The 23,902-nt window shown below is 38.4% G+C and overlaps 1 protein-coding gene across 1 annotated transcript in view; it reads left to right on the top strand.

The window, feature by feature from the left end:
* The window catches only part of DCHS2 (dachsous cadherin-related 2), a 266,804-nt gene that overhangs the window by 101,910 nt on the left and 140,992 nt on the right, over nt 1–23,902 (top strand). The window contains exons 2-3 of the mRNA XM_015139368.3: nt 11,278–11,469; nt 22,399–22,630. Coding sequence (XP_014994854.3) covers nt 11,278–11,469; nt 22,399–22,630 — 424 coding nt within the window. The remainder of the gene's footprint in view (nt 1–11,277; nt 11,470–22,398; nt 22,631–23,902) is intronic.

Genomic DNA, 23,902 nt, shown 5'->3' with positions numbered 1-23,902 from the left:
TCAGGAATGCCTTCAGTCCTGTGACTCCTCCCCCATCCATGCTGTAGTGGGTCTTCAAGAACCCAGTACTGTGAAGATGCACTCATAATAGTTCAAGACAGATGGCCAATGCCTATCAAATATAATTTCTTTTTAGGATTAATATTTTTTGATGCTCATCTTTTTTATAATAATGTTTCCATAAAATTACATGTATTTGGCTGGGCACGGTGGCTCACGCTTGTAATCCTAGTACTTTGGGAGGCTGAGGTGGGCGGATAATGAGGTCAGGAGATCCAGACCATCATGGTTAACACGGTGAAACCCCATCTCTACTAAAAATACAAAAAATTAGGGCGTGGTGGTGGGCGCCTGTAGTCCCAGCTACTCGGGAGGCTGAGGCAGGAGAATGGCGTAAACCCGGGAGGCGGAGCTTGCAGTGAGCCGAGATCAGGCCACTACACTCCAGCCTGGGCGACAGAGCGAGACTCCGTCTCAAAAACAAACAAACAAACAAACAAACAAACAAACAAACAAAAATTACATGTATGTTTGAAAATTTGGGAAAGAAATGAATGGAATAAAAAAATTAAAATTACCTATTCCCCACCTTAAATCACTTAACCCTTCACTTATTTCCTTTCAGTTTTAAATTCTATACATTGAATTTTTTTTGCATAAATGGGATTTTTATATGTAATTTTTAGTTACTTTTTTTTACTCAACACAATATTTTGAACCTTTTATTGTGCCTTTAAATATACAATTTTCATGACTACATTGAATTCTCTCTTATGAATGAATTTTAATTTATTTAACAACTCTTTTCTGATTGGACATTCGGATTTTAGAATAAATAATGCCACATTATGTTTTTCATACAAATATCTTTCTATGTATATTCTTAGAAATATGCTAACAGAGTCAAAAGAGATGAATATTTTTAGATTCGGGAGAATGTTTAACATGTATATGTGGAAAACACAAAGTTACTTTTCAGATGGGCTATAAGAATAAGCATATACTTAATACATCTTTCTACAACTTAATATATTATTTTAATGATTGCTAATTTGGAAGGCAGAAGTATTATTTTATTTTTATTTATTTAATTACATGTGAAGTTGAATATCTTTAATATATTTTTCTATGAATTGCCTGTTCATGTCCTTTGGCCATTTTTTTTTACAGGGAAATCCATATTATTTTTATTTTTGAAGGCCTCTTTCTATATTAAGGACATTAACATTTTAATATATATTTGTTGCAGATATCATACCTCATTTGCCTTTAATATTTTGTGTATATTTATGACATAATGGAGTTTAAGCCTTTATGTAGTCAATTTATTGACTTTTTCCTTTGTGATCTGCTTTAATTTTGAAATTCTTCTTTACTTTGAAATTTCTTTTCAATGTAAGGATCAGCCAAATATTTCTTTATATATTCTTTGTGCTTTAAATGATTTCATTATTTACATTTAACATATTGGTGTAGAATTTATTTTGGTCTGAGGTTAATATCAATCCTGATTTTTCCTCATGTATTTTGCCAATTTTTCTAGCAATTTATGGGAATAAACCCACATTCTTCAATGGTTTTCTTTGTTATATACAATTTTAGTTTTAGTAGGATCCGTTTCAGGTCTTGCTTTTGTGTTCTATTGATCTGCCTGCCAATTCTTTTATTAGATCACACTATTTTAATTGTTTATTTTGTAACACCTTATAGGACAAGTTACTTTCCATTTCCCTAAACCCCACTGGTCTCCTTTCACAAAATTTCCTTAGACTGCTTTTTTGAGGTGGGAAGAAAGGACAATAATTAAGTAATAGAATTCATGGTTTCTTAAACTCATTCTTCAATTAAGGCAATAAAAACATGTTATTGTAACAACTTTTTCAGGCTGTAACTTGAGGATATGTATTCAGCCTATTCATCTAATAGCTGTGAGAGTCTCTCTGAACATACATTTTAAAAGGTAAAACCTTTTAAAAGATGTTCTGTTTCCAACATCTTAATAGTTCCACATGCTTTGAGATCGGTTTCTTTCCTTCCTTCCTTCCTTCCTTCCTTCCTTCCTTCCTTCCTTCCTTCCTTCCTTTCTTTTCTTTCTTTCTTTCTTTCTTTCTTTCTTTCTTTCTTTCTTTCTTTCTTTCTTTCTTTCTTTCTTTCTTTCTCTCTCTCTCTCTCTCTTTCTTTCTTTCTTTCTCTCTCTCTCTCTCTCTCTCTCTTTCTTTCTTTCTTTCTTTCTTTCTTTCTTTCTTCCCTTCCTTCCTTCCTTCCTTCCTTCCTTCCTTCCTTCCTTCCTTCCTTCCTTCCTTCCTTCCTTCTTTCTTTCTTTTCTTTCTCTTTCTTTCTTTCTTTCTTTCTTTCTTTCTTTCTTTCTTTCTTTCTTTCTTTCTTTCTTTCTTTCTTTCTTTCTTTCTGCCTAGCTGATTTTAGTTGTAGCATTTAGTGGCTTTGAAAAAGCATTATGGATCTTATTCTATGATAATATAGCTTCGTTAATAGTGTTTTATGAGTAAAATTATTGTTCCTTAATGAGTGTTTGATGAGCGTCATGAACCACCTTGTTCTTACATGTTTCCTCTGAAGAACAAATAGAGAAAATAGTCGTAAAGGTTATTTCTTAAACTTGCTTGTATTCATTAATTCATGCAACAGACATTTCTAGCACCTCAGTATGAACTAGGCACCAGTGTTATGGCTGGTGGAGATGCAGCAGGGGTGGTTAGGGGTGGGGCGAGATCAGTGTAATGGTTGTCCTGAAGCTTAAATTCCAGTGGGGAAGACATGTTATTATCAATACACAAATAAATAAAAATATATAATGCAACATAACATGGAGATAAGTTCTCTGAAGAAAACAAAGCAGGGTTAAGAAAAAAAAAGGGTGAGACAGAGGTAAAGTGACACTCTTGACTAGAGCATCAAGCAAAGCCTGTCTGATTAGGTGTACAAAGAGTAGATTTTAGAGACAGGAGCTTGTTATACTAAAGGCTGGCGGAAAGGCCTTGCAGGCACAGAGAACACTAAGTACAAGGCCCTAAGGTGGGAACAAGCCAGTGTTTTCCAGGACTGTCGAGGAGATGGGTATGTCCAGAGGGGAGTGAGAGAGTTGGAGAGGAGTAGGGGATGAGGTCAGAGAAATAGCCAGGGGTCAGATTAAAGACTTGGGTTATGTTGGGTAGGATGGGAAGTTGTTGAAAGTGTCTGAGCAAGAGAGTAATAGGATTTGGTGTCATTTTAAACAGGATCTCTCTGCGTGTAGCAGAAAGTGAATGGTAGTATAAGTCACTAAAAAGACTGGGAGGGTAGCAGATTGTAGGGTGGAGTGGGGTGGGAATCAGGAGTTCCCTTTGAGCAGGTTGCATTTGAGATGCCAATTAGTCACTTGAGATGTGTGAGGTGTGAGTTGGCATATAAGGATGCAGAGTCTGGAGCCCAGATGGAGATTTAGAATTGGGGAGTCATTGGCACAGAGATTGGTATAGTGCCATGGGTTGGTCAGACCACTCAGAGAGTGTGCTAATTTCCTAAGGCTGCAGTAACAAATTACCAAGAATTTGGTGGCTTAAAGCAGCAGAAATTGGGCCGGGTGTGGTGGCTCACACCTTTAATCCCAGCACTTTGGGAGCCTGAGACGAGCGAATCACGAGGTCAAGAGATCGAGGCTATCCTGGCCAACATGGTGAAACCTCGTCTCTACTAAAAATAAAAAATAAAATAAAATAAAATAAACATTAGTTGAGCATAGTGGCATGCACTGTAGTCCCAGCTACTTGGGAGGCTGAGGCAGGAGAATCGCTTGAACCCGGGAGGCAGAGCTTGCAGTGAGCTGAGATCGTGCCACTGCACTGCAGCCTGGTGACAGAGTGAGACTCCATCTCAAAAAATAAAATGAAATAAAATAAAAAAAAGAAACAGCAGAAATTATTCTTTCTCCCAATTCTAGAGACTAGAAGTCTGCAATCCAGCAGGGCTTTGCTCCTTCTGGGGGCTCTGGGGTCATTCCATTCTTTATCTCCTCCAGCTTCTGGTGGCTGTTGGTGTTTCTTGACTTGTGACCACATCCCTTCAATCTCTGCTTCCCTGGTCACATTGCCTCCTCCTCTTCTGTTGGGGAAACCTTCCTCTGCCTATCTCTTGTAAGGACATTTGTTGGATATAGGACCCACCCAGATAAGCAAGGATAAGATTCTTCTCTCAAAATCCTCAACTTAATCTTGTCTGTTGCCATATAAGGTAGTGGTCACTCCTTTATCAAATAAGAAAATAGTCACAGGTGCTGGGGATTAGAACACTGACAGAGTTTTTTTGGAGGCCAGCATTCAGTCCCCTACAAGCAGTCAGTGTGGATTGAAAAGAGGTAGTCCCAAGACCGGGTGCTATAGTGTTCAGAAACCAGGAAGAGAATACAAAACCAGTGAAGGAAACTGAGGTGAGGTCAGTTAAGGTGGTGCATGAGGAGGATGGCCATAATGTGGTGTCTGATGAAGGATATGTTTCAATAAGGAGGCGATGACTAGCTGTGTGAAAGGCTGCCAAACGATTCGGAAAATAAAGATCAAGCCTCGATCATTAGACTTTGGAACTTGGTGAACTTGCCAAGTGGTGTCCAGAGAGCGTGGCATACTTGCATTAGTTGTGGGCCCCAGTGCTGATTCCAAGTTCCACTGGAATATTATAGTCCTGTTTCAGCTGCGGGATCAGTGGTTGTCCAGTGCTTCAAATGTAAAACGTTATTTAATGATTTTTTTCTTCTTTTCTATGTAAAGTTCTATGTGTGTGTTGTGTTAATAACTTTGTTTCTTCAAACAAATTGTTAAATGTTCATGGATAGAAAAACTGGAAATTGTAATAAGAAAAAAAGTGGGTTATTTAATTTTAAATTTCATCTCAAGTGCTGCCATTTTTTCCCCCTAGAACTCCTGTTTTATTGCTCTTTTTTACTGGGCTCTGAGACCTTTTTATTTTTTTTCACGACTTTTGCTGAGTTAAGTATAGAGTTACTTGGGAGTGGATAGAGGAATTATGGCTAAACTTGTCACATCATGCCTTTTGGGTGGAGTCTGGCTGATATAAATGGCTGCAGTGACCACTGATGTTGAAGGGGAGGAAGCCCTGTTATCCTGATGCGGGGGATGCAAGCAGATCCTTTCCACTTGTAAAACATACAAAAACCATGGAAACATGCCTTCAAGAGCCAATGATTTCAGTTTGTCTCCTGTCTTCGTGACACATTCATAGGGAGGAATTCTTACCTGGATGTTAACATGAAGGAAGTAATAAAAATTATTTATTTGTATTTTTTGTAATTTCATCCTTTATTTTAGATGCAAGGGATACATGTGCAGGTTTGCGTGATGCTGAGGTTTGGGGTACAATTGATCCCATTTCCCAGGCAGTGAGCATTGCAACCAATGGGTAGATTTTCAACCCTCTCCCAACCTCCTCCTTCTAGTAGTCTCCTGTGTTTATTGTCCCCATCTTTATACCCATATGTACATAATGTTTAACTCCCACTTATGAGTGAGAACTGCAGTATTTGGTTTTCTGTTCCTGTGTTAATTCCCTTAGGATAATGGCAGCCAGCTGCATTCATGTTTCTGCAAAGGACATGATATTGTTCTTTTTTATGGCTGTGCAGCATTCCATAGTGCATATGTTCCACATTTTCTCTGTCTAATCCACCATTGATGGGTCCCTAGGTTGATTCTATGTTTTTGCTATAATAATTTATTGGTAGAATAATTTATTTTCCTTCGGATATTTACTCAGTAATTGGATTATTGTTAGAATGGTAGTTCTTTAATAAATCTCCATACTTCTTTCCATAGTGGCTGAACTAATTTGCATTCTCACCAAGAGTGTATAAGCATCCGCTTTTCTTCATAGCCTCATCAGCATCTGTTATTTTTTGACTTTTCAATAATAGCTATTCTGACTGGTGAGAGATGGCATCTCATTGTGGTATTGATTTGCATTTCTCTGATGATTAGTGATACTGAGCATTTTTTCCATATGTTTGTGGGCTGCTTATATGTCATCTTTTTAGAAATGTCTGTTAATGTCTTTTGCCAGCTTTTTAATGGGGTTATTTGTTTTTTGCTGGTTGAATTATTTAAGTTCCTTATAGATTCTGGACATTAGACCTTTGTCAGATGCATAGTTTGAGATTATTTTCTCCCATTCTGTGGGTTGTCTGTTTACTCTGCTGAGATTTTCTTATACTGTGCAGAATCTCTTTAGTTTAATTAGGTCCCACTTGTCAATTTTTGTTTTGGTTGCATTGCTTTTGAGGACTTAGTCATAAATTCTTTGCCAAGGTCAATGTCCAGAATGTTGTTCTTCTAGGATTCTTACAGTTTGAGGTCTTACGTTTAAATATTTAATCCATTTAAATATTTATATATTGTGAATTATTGTGTATTAAAATTAAAATTCATTCGGTTGAAATTAAAATTCATTTAATTTTTGTATATGGTGAAAGGTAGGGATCCAGTTTCAATCTTCTGTATATGACTAGCCGGCTACCCCAGCATCGTTTATTGAATAAGGAGTCCTTTCCTCATTGCTTATTCAACTTTGTCAAAGATCAGATGGTGTGTAGGTGTGATGCTTTATTTTTGGGTTCTCTATTCTGTTCCATTGGTCTATGTTTCTGTTTTCATACCAGTACCATGCTGTTTTGGATACTGTAGCCCTATAGTATAATTTGAAGTTGGATAATGTGATGCCTCCAGCTTTGTTCTTTTTGCTTAGGATTACTTTGACTATTGGGGTGTTTTTTCAGTTCCATATGAATTTTAGAATGGTTTTTTATAGTTCAGTGAAAAATTACATTGGTGGTTTGAGAGGAATGGCATTGAATCTATAGATTGCCTTGGACAGTCTGGCCATTTTAACAATATTGATTCTTCTAATCAGTGAGCATGGAATGTTTTTCCATTTGTTTGTGTCGTCTATGATTTCTTTCAGCAGTGTTTTGTAGTTCTTCTTGTAGAGATCCTTTACTTCCTTGGTTAGATTTATTCCTAGTTATTTTATTTCTTGGTGGCTATTGTAAATGGGATTGTGTTCTTGATTTGGCGCTCAGCTTGAACATTATTGCTGTATAAGAATGCTACTGATTTTTGTATATTGATTTTGTATCCTGAAACTTTACTGAAGTTGTTTATTAGTTCCAGGAGCCTTTTGGCAGAGTCTTATGAATTCTCTAGGTATAGAATTATATTGTCAGTAAAGAGAGATAGGTTGGCTTCTTTTCCTATTTGGATGCCTTTTATTTATTTCTCTTGCCCGATTGCTCTGGCTAGGACTTCCAGTACTATGTTGAATAAGAGTAGTGAGAGTGTGCATCCTTGTCTGATAAAAATTGTTTAAATCTCAGAAAGCTAATAATGGAATCAGGGGGATTTTAATAATATATTGATATTTTGCATTTTTATAATGTTTCCATCAAACTTGTGAAAGATCAGACTCAGGGAGAACAATTCTGAGTTGGAAGAAGTTTACAGTAAAAAGTATCAGATTCATCTCTGTCTAAAATAGGTAAATTGAGATTGGGATGAAGAACACAGGAATGTTATTGAGAGTGCTGTAATGTGGCTCAGTAAGTAGATATAGGGATAAAAATCCTCCTGAGATATCCTCTTGATGCTCAATCAGCATCATAAGATTGCAATAATAGAATTGGCCAGGTGCCTCTTGCCTCAATTTAAACAACCATCTCTGGAGAAAGGACCCACGGAGCTTATTAACTAAGCAAGATTTCCTCTTGAAGCTTTGACAAAGCCATTTCCATGTGCTATTATTCAATTTGCCTAAATTTTATGCATCAGTCAATGGATTTTGGAAAATATAAATCTTAGAAAGATGTCAAATTATTTCTAGCCATTCAAGACCCAATATTAATTCCAGGCATTCAAGACCCAATAGGTGGGACATGTTGTTGAGAATACTAGGTCAATATTTTTAGGTATTTTGGTCAAAACAGGGAGAAAAACATTCTTATGTTATGATTCTGAAACTCAGAATATGAATTGCTAACATAAATTGAGATCAATACTCTTATCCTACTTTTGTGTCCTTACATTTTGCTTTGCCAAAAGTCCAGATGAGAAAAAGGTCTTGAAAGTGGAAATAAGGAAATTTGTTTTATATAAGCTGAATTACTTATTAATATGTACTATTAAAGGCTAAGAATGAATTTTAGAATTTAAAAGTTCATTGTATGTGTCTTTCAATGAAGGCGAAGTTATTGAGAATACCATATGGCTTTAGAAGATATATTTGGTGTCTTCAGGAATTTAGAGCTGCTAAATTATCAACAGCTGTCAGAATAGAATAGACCAAATGTATTTGGAGTTTAGTTCTTTGTAGTGGGGAAATTTGTGGATTTCCTGCTTCAGTCCAACTGATGAGAAGAATCACAATATGAGAAGACATGATGAGAAGAACTTATAAATATGTTAGATGGTTGCACAGGATGAATAATTTTGCTACAGAATGAGTTAGATGAGAGAAAAGATAAATTTAAAGGCTGTATCATCAGTTCAAAAAATAGACAATTAAAGCGGGAAAATAACACTGCCAGTTGGTAGAAGTTTCATCATGCCCAGGAGTTCTCAGTCTAGGCACTACTAACATTTTAGGCCAGATAATTCTTTGTTGTGAAGTCTATCTTAGGCATTGTAGGATGTTATATAATACATTGTAGCAGTATCTCTCGAATTAACCTGTTAAATGAAAGTAGAAACCCTTCCCCAGTTGTGACAACCAAAAATGTCTCTAGACATACTAAATGTCTTCTTGGGGGGCAAATTTGTCCCTAGTTGAGAACCACTAAGCTAGACTACTTCAAAATAGCTCCAAAAGTCACATTCTAGTTATATGCTCAAGATGGAACAGGATGAAGGAGAAGGTTTATTGAGAACTTTGTTGAATACGTTATCAGGGTGAGGCTTTACTTGGAAAGTACTGTAATTAAAGTGTAGCTCCTGCATGTATATTGTATTGATGAAAAGCTGATTATTTTGCTTTCAGTCCAGAGTTAAATGAGTATAACAGGAGCACAAATATTGTAGGTGATGAAATTTTCTTTTATTTTTGCCTTCCTCCTAAAAGCCTTACAAATATATGCAACACAGCCAGAGTTATTTTCTAAAACTAAACCTAATGGTATTGGGTAGCCATTTCTGGGTAGAACTTTCCACTTGCTTGAGTTTCACTACATCTACTCGGAGACCTACATAATCTTAAGTGCCTGTCTTCTTATATTCTACACTAAATGATATGTATGACAGAGACCATTTGTATGCACCAAATATCCTTATGCTCCTCTCCTTTTCTCAGCCTCCCTTGCAGCTAAGCTGGGAACACATAACTAGTTCTGCCCAGTGGAATGTGAACTGAGCACGGCTTCTGGGCTGAAGAAGTTAAAAGCCAGAAGGCCTCTTCCATCTCTCTCCTTCCCTGTCAGAGTGACTTTGGGGACCTTGCCCATATGTGTCCTTGTGGCAAAGAAATAGCTGCTCCTTTGTTCCTTTTTTTTTTTTTTTTTTTTTTTTTTTTCATTTTATCTGTTTTCTCTTCTCTTTTTCTGTGATGTCCATTAATGGGAAGTTGGACTTTCTGAATTAATCTGCTTAATTCTCTTTTATTCCAATTGTGATCACTTTCTCTATATTTCTGCTTTCTGGAACCCAGTTGAATTTGATCACATGGAATAAAAGGTTCAGCTAAGACTTAAGAGCACAGGCACCATTACTAGTTGCCTTCATGTTAATGATATTATGGTGAGAAACAACATATACATGGGGTAAACATTTACTTGGAATGGCGCTACACATAATCTAGCACATTCTGCATCAGAGGAAGTTCAAGAGATTTGGGGTCTGATTTTTCTGTGAATAAAGGATTATATGACAAGGTGTCAGATTTGGGAGGCAGCACATAGATCATGGTCATTAGAGCATGCCCTTTGCTGCCAATTGTATGGATATGAATTTCAGTTTTGACACTTATTCTTTATGTGACCTTTGGCCCGTTACATAAACTCTCTGAGCCTGACTTGTCCGATCTGAAGAATGAAAATTAGTACCTATAGGTTGTAAGTATGTAATGTATTTTAAGCCCTTATAAGAGTATGTGTTCTATAGCATAGAATCCTTCCTCTCTCCCTTCCTCCCTCCCTCCCTCCCTCCCTCCCTCCTCCCTCCTTCCTTCCTTCCTTCCTTCCTTCCTTCCTTCCTTCCTTCCTTCCTTCCTTCCTTCCTTCCTTCTTTCCTTCTCTTTCCTCTCTTCCTCTCTTCCTTCCTGTCTTCCCTTAAAGTGCTGCTTTTATTATAAGTGCTATGTAGGTGTTTGCTCTTACTGTTAGTTGGGTTGTAAACTAAAAGCATTATCTATCATGAGCCTATGAGCTCGAGAATTTTTTGAGTTCTATAGAGCCTGTTGTATTTCTCACTGTATACTCCCACAGTTAGTATAAATAAGTTAAGTGCTTTTATAATTTCACTTGCTTCATCTTTTCTATCAGGCACAGGATTGCTGGTAACATAAGTGGTAGGTATGGCAAAATAAGATGGTGCCTTTTTCTCTGGGCATGTCAGTGTTTGTGCCTGTTTTGGAGAGCACAGCATGGGCTGGATTTCATTCCCCATGTACCTACAGGCACCTGCAGACCAAATGCTATACCACTGTGCAGGGCTCTGACTGGGACATTACTCCCAGAAGGAAAGCTGGCCAGGGAGACTCAACTCTCACATTCTAGCATGAATTCTGTCCTTGGGATTGGGTTTCTAGTAATGGTGGCATTTACTGTCTTGATTTCTTGGCCCTCCCCTTGCTGCTCTCAAAGATGGGGGGCATCAAGCCTATCACTTGAAGGCCTAGGTGTGAGAGGGAATCAACAGCTTGGCTGTCAGGTCCTTAATCCTATGGGTATTCTTAAATCTTTGAGATTGGATGAGATTAGTTACGTATAGTGAACGAAATAAGAAGACAAAAGAACATAGGGCTGAGCCCTAAGGACCTCAAACTTTCATAGATCATCTGAAAAGATATGAGTGGGCAAAAGATATTGAAAAGGAGAACTCACAAAGAAAGGAGAAAAGTGAAGGGGGAATTATCACAGAAGGTAAGCGAGGAGAGAGAGATAAAACCAAAGCCTAGGCTTTGTGAATAGCTATGGGGGTCATGTGGTTGTGAAAATTATTGCAATAATTCATGACTAACTGAAAAGTAATGCTAGCATTTCTGTTTCCTCCCAATCACCCTCTTGTCTCATAGGTGACAGCCTCTGATGCAGATTCAGGACTCTATGGCTTTATTGAGTATTCTCTTTATGATGGATTTCTGAGCTATGAAGCACCTCAGGCATTCCGGATCGACCCTCATGATGGGCGAATCTGTGTTTCTCAAGATATCGACAGGGAAAGGGATCCTGCTACCTATGATCTCCTGGTGAAAGCTAAGGACGGGGTAAGTTTTTATGTATGAAGTCTATTTTAAACATAATCACGAGTGAGCCACTGTGATTATGTGACCCACAGAGGACCAATGATGATCAACAATTGGGTCATTCTGCTTCATGTGTCACTGCCTCTTTCCTTTGCTGAAGTTTTTTGAAGCAAATATCAAGCGCGTTATTTCACCCACAAATAATTCAATAATATCTCTTAAAAATAATGACTTTGAAAACACAGAGCTACAAAACATTAACAATAATGCTTTAATGATAGCTAATATCCTTTCTATGTTAAATTTTCTTGATTATCTAAACATGTCTTTTATAGTGGGTTTCTTTGAATGAAGATCCCAATAAGTTCACAAATTGATTTGATTGATATATTCTTTAAGTTTCCATGTATAACAGTCAGGCCTCTTACCGGTTCTCCTATGGTTTTTTAAAAAAACCAAGTCATTTGTCCGGTTGATTTTCCACATGCTAAATGTGGCTGATTACATCCTTGGGATTCATTTACCGTGTTCTTCCATTCCCTCTATTTCCTATAAACTGGCATTAGAGACAGAGAGCTGACTGTTTTCAGATTCATTTAGGTGATGCCATTTGCTTCTTATTGCATCAGCAGACACATACCATTATTTTGTTACAGGTTGAAGAATGGTAACTTTTGAATTCTATTATTCCTTTACATTTATTATCTGGAATTCTTCAACTAAGGAAAATGTTCTCACAACTATTTGATTACTCTTAAGTGTAATTCACATAGGAAATGCAGGATAAGGCTTTATTATTTGTTTTTATTTTACCAGATTTTTTGAATAGTAACTTGCTGTCTTAACTATCTCCAAAGGTAAACAATAATTTTTTTCTAGTTTGAGTATAAATTCCTGGATTTTAAAAAATTTAATGTATTTCAATACATTGCTGACCCTATCCTTTCTGATGTTCTCATTGACCCATTCTTGATCAGTGAAGGCACTTTCAATTTGATTCCTTTGCCTTTTTTTGTTGTTAAACTTTTAAATTGACATATAAAATTGCATACAGAGAAATGCACAAATAATAAGTGTATAGCTCAATGGATTTTTGCAAAATGAACAGACCCATAAAAGCAAATGAGAAAACATTAAAAAGCAAATGAGAAAACCCAGAAGCCCCCTCTTTGCTTCTTGTTGTAACCGTCCTCCCTCCACCTCCCCATCCCCCCATCCCTGCCTTTTTAGAAGCCGCTGTTGACTTCTAACACCAAGCATTAGTATACCAATTTTTTAAACTTTCGGTGAATGGAATCATACAGTATGTGTTTCTATCGAGTTTCTTTTGCCGAACATTATTTGCCGGAGTCATTTACGCTGCTGTGTATAGCAATAGTTCACTCATTCTCATTGGTTTATAGTATGACTTTATGTGAATATACAATAATTTTAACCTATAATTAATGGTACCCATTTTAGGATGTGCTTCTTTTAACATTCTTATACTTGCAATATGGTGAACAAATGTAAGCATTTCTCTTGCGTATATACTTAGGAGTAGAATTGCACTCCCACCAGTAAAGTATGAAAATTTCATTTGCTACACATTCTCCCTAACATTTGATATTTAATGCCTTTTCTATTATAGCAATAATAGTACTTATGTAATGGTATATCACATTGGGGTTTTACTTTGTATTTGTTTGATAACTAATGAGGTTTTTTCATGCTTATTGCTATTTATATAATTTGTGAAGTGTCTGTTCTTCACAAGAAGAAAATCCTTTATTCATTTTCGATTGTTACTGTTGGATCTTTGTCTTACTGACTTGCATGAGTTCTTTATATTTTTGGCCTGAAAGTCCTTTGTTGGATATATTTATTGCCTATATTTTTCTCCCATTCCGTGGCTGGCCTTTTCTATCATTAATGGTTTCTTTTGAGGAACAGAAGTTCTTCATCATAATAGAGCTTAGTAGTTTCTCAGTTTGTTTTCCTTTATAGCTAGTGATTTTTGTGTTCTTTTAAGAAATATTTGCTTATCTTAGGGATATGAGGGTGTTCTCTTATTGTTTTCTTACCTTCATACTTACTTTTTATCAATCTGGTGGGATGAAGTTTTGTTATTTTTTTCCCTATGGTTAACCCAGCACCACTTACTGAAATGGTTATTCTCATTTTTACCTATTTATCCACTTTAGTACTAGCAACATCTCTCTTAATTATTTTAGCTTTGTCATAGGTCTTGGCCTTAACTATTCTTGACCATTTACATTTCCAAATACAGTTTAGAAATAACGTGTTCAATTTGCATTTTTTACAGCAAAGGTGGCCTACTATACACACCATTCCACACTTCGATTTTTTTTTTTCCACTTATTTCATTTTGGAAACTTTACTTACATTTTTCACTTATACATTTTGAAGACCTTCCTTGTTTCTTTTTCATCTGCTTACTACTCTTTTGTATAGACGGACCCTACTAATACCTCTCTGGTCTAATTGTTCTCTTTTGAAATTAATGAGAGAATCCACCTATTTAAGCTATGAATTTTTGGGGGAAAATGAGTCTAAATGTATTGCAAGTAAACATGTAAAAATGAACAAGAATGTAAAGCCTTTTATATTCAATAAAATATTCATGATCTGTTTGGTTAGGTTTTTGCCAATACCTTACTATGTGGTTTCAGGAATATCTGATTCTATGTAAGAAAATATGTAGGAAACAAAAAATAGGAGTAAACGGAATTTATATTAATTCAAGTCTATGTGCCCAATAGATGCACATCCAAATATTAATCCAAGGCTTTAGAAATGTATTCTTGATAGATTTTGAGACAATTGTATAATGCCATCCTAGAATTCAATAATGGGTTTAAAACATTACTCTCGTGAAAACCACCAAAAAGAATTAGCTGTGTCTTCCAGGCTACTTTCTGCTGTCCACTGTGATCAAAACGAGCCCCTGTTGATTCAGCTAGCTCCCAGGTTTTGGTGGCCAGATGCAGGACACAGAGATCCTTGTAGTGGTAGAACTGCTGTCCATCAGGAGAAGAAAGCTCCCTTGCAAACACTCATAACCTGCCTGTCACATCAATGCACCACCACAGCCTGGAGAGCACAGTGCCCCAGAAGTGAATTGGGAATTTGACTTTAATCCAAGTGTCCTTTCTGGTATTGTAGATATAGAGGTGGTTATGTAAGCAAGTTTTTTTTTGCTATTAAAATATTCACCTCCAAAAAGGATCAATTCATTGTTTTCAGGATGAGCAGAGAATGACACATTTAGCCCTGGTGAAGGTGAGGAACATGATGTTTCTATAATCTGAGTCTTTTTAACATCTGGTGCCTGGAAATGGGTTATCAGAGCTTCGAATTTTCCTTCTCCCCTGAGTGCTTGCACACCTTCTCCATCTTGGCTGTGGTTTTCTCCTTCTTGCCCTCTTGCCCTTCTTGCAGGTATGAGGCTGAATGGAGATCCAGGCAGGGAGCTATGTGCAGGAGGGAACCATCTTTGAAGCAGGTCCCCTCCTGGAAGCAGGACCCCTCCTGGAAGTAGGTTTTTGTGAAAACAGGGCCTGGCACAAGCCCAGGGATGCATTTTAAAAAACAAATTCTAGAAGAGCCTCCACATCACAGGCTTTTAACAAATCCCTAACCTTCACTCTGGACCTAAAACTGCCTCCAGCATTCCTTGCGTTTGCCTTAGAATATATGGAGAGCAAGCAGCATATGTGCTTTCATGTGAGTGTATGTGTATGTATACACATATAGTATGTATATATGTATATAAACCTATATACAAATATAAAGTTATCCAGTGTGCAGTGTTTATTCTGTTGACTGCATAATCCTCATGAATTTCTGTGATGAACTGAGTTTTTACAAGGTGACTTCTGCATCTATCATAGTTATTCTTTGTGATATTAATTAGCAGTACATGTCCCTCAGAAATGCATAGTCAAAAAGGTTGGTAAAGAGAAAGATGACAAGGTTGGTAATGATCCGTAGTCTTCCCCTGAAAGCAATGTAGACTGCATTCAAAGAATAAATTAATGCAGACAGGATATTTTAGGTTTAGGTTGTTGGATTCTAGGCCAAAATGAATTTATTTAAAACAATAAACTGAACCTTGACAGAAGTCCTTTAACTTTATATTGTTACCTTGACAATCTATGGTTTTTCCTCTGATTCTTTCTGTTTCTAATGAATGTCCTGAAAGTGCTTTAGAAGAAAATTGCTGAGAACCCATTTGCCGGTGGTTACTAAGAGATTTTTATCTGCCAGTAGAAGAATTTTTCTTGTAAAATAATTGATGTTCGTTGTCACTGCTCTGTTTATCCTTGTGATAACTGTCAGTATTTTTTCAACTGAGTCACTTCTGCTCTACTGATATTACTTCTGAAATACTCTATTTTTGCTGCCACTGCTGCTGCTATTTATCTCATAAATCATGAGAATGCTATAAAATTACATAATGGAACCAAACAATTGGATTACATTGGCAATCAAGTGGTTTTTCACAATAAAACTCTATAATTTAATTATTCCATGCTTATATCTAATTTTCTGTTTCCTTTTCCCATTCATTTTTACCACATAGATTTTTTTTGGTGTGTATGCTTGTTAACACTCTATTTTTTTGTTACATCCTGGATTCTGTAGCTGACATATGTGTTTGAGATAAAACTGTTTCAACTCCATCTCACCACTCGATGTTTAAGGGAGGATTTTGTCAGACAAGCAATATAGGAAGTAAATGGACTGAGCTCTTCACTGGTGTATACATTCATGAGAAAAGTTCGCTACTGAAGTTGTGCTCATAGTTTGTGTGCAATGCAGTTACTATCAAAACGTAAACTTGCTGAGTGAAAAGGCACACTCATTTTCATTTTAATAGAGTATGTTTTTTCATGTTCTAACAAGTGTTCAAATGCTTATTCCTGTCTTTTGTTTGCTTCATTACCACCCTTCACCTGTTCTAGGAATGAGCAGTTGCCCCATTGCCCCATTGTACCGTGTTTTCTAACTAAAGTGTCTGGACCATATCTTAGATTTCCCACCATTCTTTATGAGCAGGATGTATCCCAAAATATCTTCAATACCTCTTTACCGCCTTCTAATCTCTAATAGTTTAAGCATCCCAGCCTTTTATTATTACCCATATTCTCCTCCCTGCCCTGCTCAGTTCATCCCTTAATTTGAATCAATCTCCTACTGATGTGGTTTGGATCTGTGTCCCATCAAATCTCATGTCGAACTGTAATCCCCAGTGTTGGAAGTGGGGCCTTGTCGGGGGTGTTTGGATCATGGGGGTGGATTTCTCATGAATGGTTTAGCACCATCTCCCCTTGGTACTGTTCTTATGATAGTGAGCAAGTTTTCATGAGATCTGGTTGTTTAAAAGCGTGTGGCAACACCCCTTCACCTCCGCCTTCTCTTTCTTGCTCCTGCTCCTACCATGTAAGACGTCTTGCACCCCCTTTGCCTTCTGCCATGATTGGAAGCTTCCTGAGGCCTTCCCAGAAGCTGAAGCTGCTATGCTTCCTGTTCACCTGCAGAACCATGAGCCAATTAAACCTCTTTCCTTATAAATTAATCAGTCTCAGGGTTTTTTTATAGCAATGTGAGAATGGACTGATACACCTACCCGCCTTCTCTGCCCTTAGAAATGCTTCTACCATGCCCTTTGGAACTCATGGTCCATTATTTAGCAAACTCCTTTATGAACTTAAGTTGGTCTCTGATTGTTCCTTTAACTTATGGCCCTGATTAAAAACAACCTACCTGCCAAGGATACCCATTCCTTTCTGCACTCTCACGAGGAAGTCCGTAGTCCACCAATCACAAGCTGGCAGGAAGTGATTTAGGTGCCCTGTTTGTTGCCCAGGGCAGCATCCAAATAATTTCTACTCCTTTCTCCATCAAAAATGAATCCCTTTTGAAGTTCTTGTTGTGTGACTATACCATAGATACTCCTCCTCTTTTTTTTTTCCCCATCATGATTTAAACCTCTTTATCACTTAGAACTTTCACACTTTGTTCATAGTCTTCCTCTTCACCAGTTTCCTCATCATTCTGGGAGACTTTACTATTCATTTGCTGAACAACACAACACCCTGAGCCTCTCAGTTCCTTGACTTTCTAATTTCCAAGGATTGTCACCAGTAATTGCACAGCTTTGACATCTTGGCTTCAAGCATGCCAGATCTGATAAGCATTTTTATCTTTCTGTCTAATTTACTGTAGCACGTCCACTCTAATCAACAATTCTTCTCCCATGTTAAGATCATTGATTTGTTACCCATCACTAAAGTCATGCGGTTGCAAGCTTCCTTTATCTTCCCCACCCAGTAGAACTCTCCTGGTAAAACCCCAGCCCTGTGTGAATCTGACTCTGCCTTTTCCACCCTTGCAGCAGCTGAACATACTTGGAGAAAAATAACAGGTCTGCTTGAGAGCGGAAGGTCTTACCTTCCTGCCACCAAATCCACTAACGTACCTGTATATTAGCTCACATTCTTTACCTTCTTTTCTATTATCTTTTTAGAGATGTCGCTGTTTGCATCAAAAGCAAATATCTCTACTGTTTAGGGTCCCATCCATTCTGGCCTTCTTACAGATAACATTTTTATAATGATTTTCTCTTTTTTCCTTTATCTTTAATTTATCAAGTTCTTTTGAATGACCCTCATAAGCATACAGGGCATAATAATAGTCCCTATCTTAAAAAACTACTCTGGATTCCCTTTTGATGTCATGTACCTTTTCAGAAAACCATTTTATTCCTCTCCTTTCCTACACAGCAAGTCTACTAAAATAGGCGTCTCCATTTCCTCACTTTTCAATCTTTATTTGATCGATTTTTTCCTCTCTACCTGTCCTATAAAACTGCTTTTCTCTACATGGTTACTGTTGTGCCATATCCTGGAATTCTTTATTTATTTTTATCTGATTTGTCCTCTCAATGAATTTGAAGATATTCTTTGGATGCTGCTTCTCTTGGATTTGGTGATGTCACAACTTAGGTTGCTTTTTTTTCCCCCTTGAACAAGGTAGAACCTCATTTCCTTCCACCTTTGTTCATTGAATCATGAAATACAGACTGGAGTTCATTGACATAGAAAGCTCACTGGAATGAAACCACAGCTCGCAAGAGCTAAGAGATGTGAAGGAGAGATGTTATTAATATTCTACTATTCAGGAGTCCCAGAAGGCAAGAACAAAGAGAATGGAAAGCAGACAATTACCAAAGTAGAAGTAATAGTAGAAAATGTTCCCTACCTGCTGACTGCCCTAGGCGACCCTCCTGCCTCCGATATTATATGCTTTCGAGCTTGGAGCTTTCCGAAACTGCTTTCATCTTTTACAGTATAACCTGAGGGAATTGGGTTTCCTACTATAATCCTCACAATTAAATGCTTAAAATGAAATAAAAATGCCACATGAATCATTGGTCAAAAAGAAAGGATAAGACAACATTAAGATATATTCATGCATGAAATTTATGGGATGTATTAGCTACCTATTGCTGTATAACAAATTATTCCTGAAGCTAGCAGCTTAAAATAGCAAACATTTACTATCTTATATAGTTTCTCAGGGCCAGGAACCTGCAAGTGGCTTTGCTGGGTGGTGCTGATTCAGTCTCTTATGAGGTTGCATTATCAAAACAGTTTCCATCAGCTAGACAGAAGTTTAGCTACACAGCACTGGGAAGCACACACTGTAAGTGGATGGAGAAAATGAGTTTAGATCAGCTTTTCCCGCACTGTGTTCTGTGGGAAACTGGTTTCCCAAAATGTTTCTTCAAAAGAGCATTCTGGAGCCTAAAAAGAGTGGGGAACAGCTCGGAACTCACTCCCTCTAGAAATGTACATACAAAAGGCTCTGTGAGAAGTTTTGAGGCAAAGAATGCATCCACTCAACTTGGTGAATTCAGCATTTTCCCACCTTTTTGTCTAAGGAACTTCTTTATTTTTTTGTTAGGATATATCTCTTCTTCCCTACCCCAGATGCCTCTTGTCATTTCATTAAGGAAAGCAATAGTTGTCCCATGTGGGTGTTTAAGAAGACATTAGAATTCTGTCCTTTTACATTTTATTTTTCTGATATTTATAATATAAATAATACATTAGCACAGTAAATATATATATATAGTTTATTAACAGATAAACTATATATATATTAAGAATATGCGCACCACATTTTATACTGATGGAGTCTACTGCTGTGTAGAATAAATCTGTCCTCCTTAGCACTTAAATCAGGTGAGAGGAATCTGACTGCCCAGCCTCTGCCACTACAAGCTCAGCCCTCCCTAACCCCACTAGTGTGCTTACCCTACCGGCAACAAAAATGTATTGTTGGCCAGGCACGGTGGCTCACATCTGTAATCCTAGCACTTTGGGAGGCCAAGGCGGGTAGATCACCTGAGGTCGGGAGTTTGAGACCAGTCGGACCAACATGAGGAAACTCCATCTGTACTAAAAATACAAAATTAGCTGGGTGTGGTGGCGCATGCCTGTAATCCCAGCTACTCAGGAGGCTGAGGCAGGAGAAACCCTTGAACCTGGGAGGCAGAGGTTGTGGTGAGCCGATATTGCGCCATTGCACTCCAGCCTGGGCAACAAGAGAGAAACTCTGTCTCAAAAAAAAAAAAAATATTGTTCAGTGACAATACGTTTTCCACTTTATGCATCTAACACTTGTTTATTTTTTATAGCATTGCCTGATTTAGGATTTTTGTTCTTAAATATCTTAAGCTGGGGCAATATTCATGTCTTCATATTTTCCCCACTTTTTCATTATTTCTCTTACCTCAACCCTAAGTGACTTATTGAACTTGAGGAGAGATAAAGAAGAAAGAGGAAAGGGAAAGGAAAAGGGAAAGCAAAACTGAGATGCAAGGCAGTTTGGAGCAGCAGCAGGGTCTGGCAGAGGTGAAGGAATATTTTCTATAAGCTTCTCACCAGTCTGCAGTCCCCTCTTACTACGTCGAACCTGGAGACATACAGGTTACTTACGGTGGCTGCAGATGTAGGGCCACCCTGCATTTTAAACATAAAGGCCAGATGGATGAACTTGCACTGTTCTTTGTGGACTCATAACCAGCCCCGTTTCTCCTATTCTAACTGATACCCGGCATGGCTCTGGCACTTTATTCAACTCAGAACATGGAAAATCAGACTATTTCTAAATTATTTCCCCATCCTTTTATAGTCCTCAAAGCCTGGAGTACAAGGGACCTCAGAGCTCAGAGCTAAGAGCGGAAGAGTCATTTCTGGGTTTGTCTTACCTTCCTCCCAATCTTCATTCTTGGCCTACCCCGCTTCCTGTCAACAAGTGCTTCCTCTCTGTCTGCATGGCAGCAGTTCTCCCTTTGTCTCTTGCCAAATCTTCTTCCTCCTTGTCCTTTTTTCCTCCTTGCTCTGTGCCTCCCTGCCAGAGTAGAAAAAGGAAACAAAAAAGATGAGGAGGGGGAGGACGCATGAGTGAGAAAACCCAGGCTGTTGTGACTTACCAAGGATTTTTGTCAAAGATGAAAGTGTCAACATGTACCAGATAGAAACGGAAAATGTGCTTTAAAGTAGGAACATGTGTTTTACTTTAGAAAAGTAAAATTGCAGAGGATTATTTTCTTCTATTTCATTTGCTCTCTTTCTCCTTGATTTTAGATGGAGGCAACACAAAATAAGCAGTATGGGATTCATTTCTCACTACTTTAGGTGCTGTATTTCCTTCTAAAACTTGAAAAATCCAGAATTCCCAAACAAATCTGGCCCCCAGGATCTGGGATGAGTACCTGCACTGCTCCTGTCCTCCTTCAGGCCCCATCCACTCTGGACTTGATTCAAACAGCCTCGTCCTGCCCATTCTCCTTCCTTCCACTCTGCTGCTCTTCAGTCTGTTCTGAACACTGCGGCTAGAGCAGTGTTAACATCTCAGTGAAATCAGGTCACTCTTGTGCTCAAAGCCCTCCTGTGTGGAAGAACCATGTCCTTCCAGAGACCTGCAGAGGTCCCTGGGACTCACTCCTGCCTCTCTGACCTCAGCCCTTCCTGCTTCCTTGCTGTGGCTGAGCAGGCCTGAGAGGCACACGCCGTTCCTGCCTCAGTGCCTTTGGCTCTGCTCTTTCCTCTGCCTGTTACTTTTTCCTTTCTGGTACCTGAAGTCTAGCTGCCTCATGTGGGTTGGTCTGCACACCAATGGTACCTTCCTAGTGAGGGCTTCACCCGGGCACCCCCCCCACCCCAGCCCAGGCTCCCTCACACCATCTTCTTAGGACTTACCAACATTCATTTAAAAATTATCTTAGGGATAAAAGTGATTTTGATTTCTTTTTGGACATCAGGAAAACTTTCCTTGAATATATTTGGCCTCTATTCTGAAATTTTTGCCTCACAGCTGCTCTACGTGGAAATCTCATTCCATGCTTAAGAAGGGCAGATCACGAGGTCAGGAGATCGAGACCATCCTGGCTAACACGGTGAAACCCCATCTCTACTAAAAAATACAAAAAAAAAAACTAGCCGGGCAAGGTGGCAGGTGCCTGTAGTCCCAGCTACTCAGGAGGCTGAGGCAGGAGAATGGCGTAAACCTGGGAGGCGGAGCTTGCAGTGAGCTGAGATCCGGCCACTGCACTCCAGCCTGGGTGACAGAGTGAGACTCCGTCTCAAAAAAAAAAAAAAAAAAAGAATCAGCAGTGAAGTATACATACTATGCTATTACCTATGAATTCATACATCAAGGTTGGAAATAAAATGAATTTATAGATGTGTTTGTGGGTGTGTATGTGTGCGTGTGTGGTTTGTGTATATATATATATACATACACATATACATATACACACCCCCCTACGTATTCAAATTCTGTTGTTTCAAGACTATTCTAGGGCCATTGTCAAATATTCTACATCCCAGTGTTCAACAAAAACCCATTTGTAATCACTGCTCATTCATCCACCAGGGTGGGCTAAGTGCCCAAGCCTTTGTTCGTGTGGACCTGGAGGACGTGAATGATAATCATCCTGTGTTTAACCCATCAACCTATGTGACAAGCATCAGTGGTGAGACCCAGCCAGGCACCGAGATCATCAATGTTCTTGCCACTGACCGGGACTCTGGGATATATGGGACAGTGGCTTATGAGCTTATTCCAGGAGATGTGTCGTCCCTTTTTACTATTGACTCCACCACAGGTACGTGATCTTGGAGTGGTTTTCATCCTTTGGCTATAAAGTTTCTGCTTAACCACTTAACAGCCAGAAAATTAGAAAAAGTGACATTTTTTCAATAATGGGAGTGTTGCAGGACTCACTTTACCTTCTAGCAGGCACTGAAGTATACTGAAAAGGGCTGAGGCTTTGTAGTGGATTAGACCAGACCTGGATCTCAGTCCCAGCTTTGCCTACTACTGATCTTGTGGTCTTTATTGGCCTCAGTGTCCTTACCTTAAAAGTAGTGTTGGCCTGGTGTGGTGACTCACGCCTGTACTCCCAGCACTTTCCGGGGCCAAGGTGGGTGGATCACAAGGTCAGGAGTTCAAGACTAGCCTGGCCAAGATGGTGAAACCCTGTCTCTACTTAAAAAAATACAAAAATTAGCCAGACGTGGTGGTGCACGCCTGTAATCTCAGCTGCTTGGGAGGCTGAGGCAGAGAATTGCTTACACCTGGGAAACAGAGGTTGCAGTGAGCTGAGATCACGCCACTGCACTCCAGCCTGGGTGACAGAGAGAGACTCCGACTTAAAAAAAAAAAAAAAAAGGTAGTGTTATCTGAGCTCTGTGGCTGACTCCTGTAATCCTAGCTACTTGGGAGGCTGAGATGGGAGGATGGCTCAAGGCCAGGAGTTTGAGGCTGCAGTGAGCTATGAAGCTATGATGAGGCCACTGTCCTCCAGCCTGAGTGACAGAGCAAAACCTTGTCTCCAAAAAAAAAAAAAACAAAAAACAAAAAAGTAGCACTGATAATACCTATGTTTCGAAGTTTTTGTGAGAGAACTAAAGGCAGTAATTTATGTAGAAACAGTTGGCCAGTATTTACCTTGCAAATGTTAATTTCCCTTTATTTGTATGATCATGCCATCTGAGGGTGACTGAGCCTCATTTTGATGTATTAATAGCTAAGATTAGTGCAAAGACATTTGTACAGGCATCCAAAGTAGATCCTTTTCTTTGTACTAGGTCTGGCATTCCCTTAGTCTCTTTGGGTTTTAGTTTCCTTGTTTTTAAAATGATACCTAAAGCTCCTTTTAGTTCTCTGCAACGGTAATTGCATATCTGCCAAGGAAGCCTAGTGGGCAAGCTGTCTTTTAGAAATAATGAATATTTAAGAAGTTACCTTCCATTTTCTATTCATTAGCTTGAATAGAATTTTGTTGCTAAGAAAATAATGGTTTAAATATTTGATTATAAGAACATAAAAAAATTTCAAATATATAATATGACATTACAATACCTTTGAGATACTT

The sequence above is a fragment of the Macaca mulatta genome, chromosome 5, assembly GCF_049350105.2.
Source record: "Macaca mulatta isolate MMU2019108-1 chromosome 5, T2T-MMU8v2.0, whole genome shotgun sequence".
Classification (NCBI taxonomy): domain Eukaryota; kingdom Metazoa; phylum Chordata; class Mammalia; order Primates; family Cercopithecidae; genus Macaca; species Macaca mulatta.
This window is presented reverse-complemented; position numbering and strand designations above follow the sequence as displayed.